At 37.3% G+C, this 2524-nt stretch overlaps 1 protein-coding gene across 1 annotated transcript; it reads right to left on the bottom strand.

Moving 5' to 3' along the window:
• Positions 1–210: 210 nt before the first annotated feature.
• On the bottom strand, positions 211–901 carry LOC145952085 (uncharacterized). Its single transcript, XM_083064309.1, has 2 exons — positions 748–901; positions 211–368 (listed from the first exon to the last, which is right to left on the bottom strand). Exons 1-2 carry the CDS (start codon positions 899–901, stop codon positions 211–213), a joined length of 312 nt encoding a protein of 103 aa, XP_082920435.1.
• Positions 902–2524: the final 1623 nt, after the last annotated feature.

The raw sequence follows: 2524 nt of genomic DNA, 5'->3' as shown, positions 1-2524 counted from the left end.
AGTGACTGATATGGTTTGTTTTACATATCGCCATGAAATGGATGTACCACCATTTGTAAACAAATATCCTGTTTGTGATTTACCATTATGAGGATCTGACAAATAACCTGCATTTGCATAACCATTTAGTTCTGGTTTGGGAACATTTGAATATAATAACCCCATATCCATTGTACCTCTAAGATAACGAAGGGTTTGTTTAACTCCATTTTAATGTCTTCGTGTAGGTGAAGAACTATATCTTGCTAACAAATTAACAGCAAATGCTATATCAAGTCGTGTATAATTAGCAAGGTACATTAGTGCTCCTATAACACTAAGATATGGTACTTCGGGACCAAGTATTTCTTCATTCTTTTTCTTGGGGTCTAAATGGATCTTTGTTAACATCTAAAGATCTTACAACCATGGGATTGCACAATGGATGTGATTTGTCCATATAAAACCTTTTAAGCACCTTTGTTATATAAACTTCTTGATGCATAAGAATTCCATTTTCTAAGTATTCAACTTGCAATCCTAGACAAAACTTTGTCCTTCCTAGATCCTTCATTTCAAATTCTTTCTTTAAGCAATCTATTACTTTTGAAAGCTCTTCAGGAGTTCCAATAATGTTTATGTCATCTACATAAACTACAATTATGGAAAATCCATTTTCAGATCTTTTTATAAATATACACGGACAAATTGGATCATTTTTATATCCTTCTTGTAACAAGTATTCACTTAGTCGATTATACCACATACGATCTAATTGCTTTAGCCCATATAGGGACTTATTCAATTTGATCGAATAATCTTCTCTAGAAATTGCATCTTCAGGCAAATTAAATCCTTCTGGGAGTTTCATATAAATGTCAGCATCAAGAGAGCCATATAAATATGTTGTAACTACATCCATTAGATATAAATTAAGTTTTTCATGTACAACCAAACTAATTAAATATCGAAAAGTGTTTTCATCCACTACAGGTGAATCTCTCTTCAAAATCAATATTGGGTCTTTGTAAAAAACCTTGAGCAACTAGTCTTGCTTTGTATCTCACAATTTCACCATTGTCATTTCGTTTTTGCACAGAAACTCATTTGTATCCAATTGGTTTTACACCTTTTGTTGTACGTAGTATTGGTCCAAAAACTTTTCGTTTAGCAAGCCAGTCTAATTCTGCCTTAATTGCATCTTTCCATTTTGGCCAATCATTTCTTTGTCGACTGTAGACCCCTAAAATTGTCCGGGTCGGAAATAAAGCTCAAAGACTCTCAAAGACCGAAGGAAAGTCAGCCGGAAGGACTCCTGGAAGACCCTAGGATGATTCTTTGTAGGTCTAGAAGTCTTAGAATAGCTTAAAATAAGGGTATGCAAGGATTGGAGCTCAATACACCCTCCTAGAGGTTCAGTACGACCGTACTGAGCCATTTGAACTGCAATACGGCCGTACTGAACTCAATACGGCCGTACTGAAGATTTTGAACTTCAGTACGGCCGTACCAAATTCAATACGGCCGTACTGTAGTTCAAAAACCCAGTACGGGCCGTATTGACCCCCCGGGCCGTATTGCGCCTCAATCCTATAAATAGGACGTCATTGGCACGTCCTTCCACACTTTTTACACATTCCTCAACCCTCCTGCTGAGTATTCTTGGGTTTTTGAGCTATTCTCTGCCCTAGATATCTCTCCGGGAGCCGATCCGACGAAGTTCTTGAGTCATGAGCCATTAGCTTGAGATTCGAACAAGTCGAAGGGAAATCTCTTTGATTTCCATAGTAAAAATTATCTTTAGGGGAAAGGAGCGAGCGGACGTGTAACTTCGTTTTGAATATATAAAAGCCCGCTTCGAAGGTTTCTTTCTAAATCCTTTCTTTTACTGCTCTTATTTATTGCTTTTTGATTGTTGCATTACACGTTTAAAGCTTTCATCATGTAAATATTATACTTATAATCGTTTCTAATAAATAGGGGTAATTTAGTAACTTTACACTGTTATTTATGAAATAATCCGTCATAGGGAACCCGAAAGGGGCGTTGTGGGGTGCTAACACCTTCCTCGCACGTAACCGACTCCCTTACCCGACTCTGGTTGTAATGGCCAAAGTTGATTTGTGAAAATCAATTGCCTTATATCTTTTTCCAATGTTTTGAGTAAAACATTGGTGGCGACTCCAAGAACCCCTTCTTTTTACGAAAACCACTAATCCATGGAGGGTCCCGCTTGGGATTAACATGGATTGGTGAGAGTCATTTAAACAAAATTGTTAGCTCGATGAGGTCTCAGTTTGAGAATAAGTCGTTCTAACAATCCATCATTTTTCCAAAATCTAATAAGAGTCCAACCATCGTCGCGAATGCCAACGTCCGTTTCGGCGGGTGGCGACAGATGGCGACTCTGCTGGGGAAGCCTCGAGAGTCAGTCCCATTTAGTGATGGATTATTTCTAAAATAATAGTTTAAAATTACTTCATTACCCCTCGCTTGTATGATAAAATGTTTTATCTAATTGGCTTTAATAATTGTTGAATGTTTA

This window comes from Cajanus cajan, chromosome 9 (assembly GCF_000230855.2).
Source record: "Cajanus cajan strain Asha chromosome 9, NIPB_CcT2T_4, whole genome shotgun sequence".
Classification (NCBI taxonomy): domain Eukaryota; kingdom Viridiplantae; phylum Streptophyta; class Magnoliopsida; order Fabales; family Fabaceae; genus Cajanus; species Cajanus cajan.
The sequence above is the reverse complement of the archived record's forward strand: the minus strand, read 5'-3'. Positions and strand labels throughout refer to the sequence as shown.

Bases quoted from the DNA above. Each gene is read 5' to 3' on its own strand.
- LOC145952085 (XM_083064309.1), bottom strand. From the start codon at position 901: ATGGATGTAGTTACAACATATTTATATGGCTCTCTTGATGCTGACATT. The intron at 369-747 runs GTATGTGGTATA...AGATCCATTTAG, and splicing joins TGGGCTAAAGCAATTAGATC to ACCCCAAGAAAAAGAATGAA.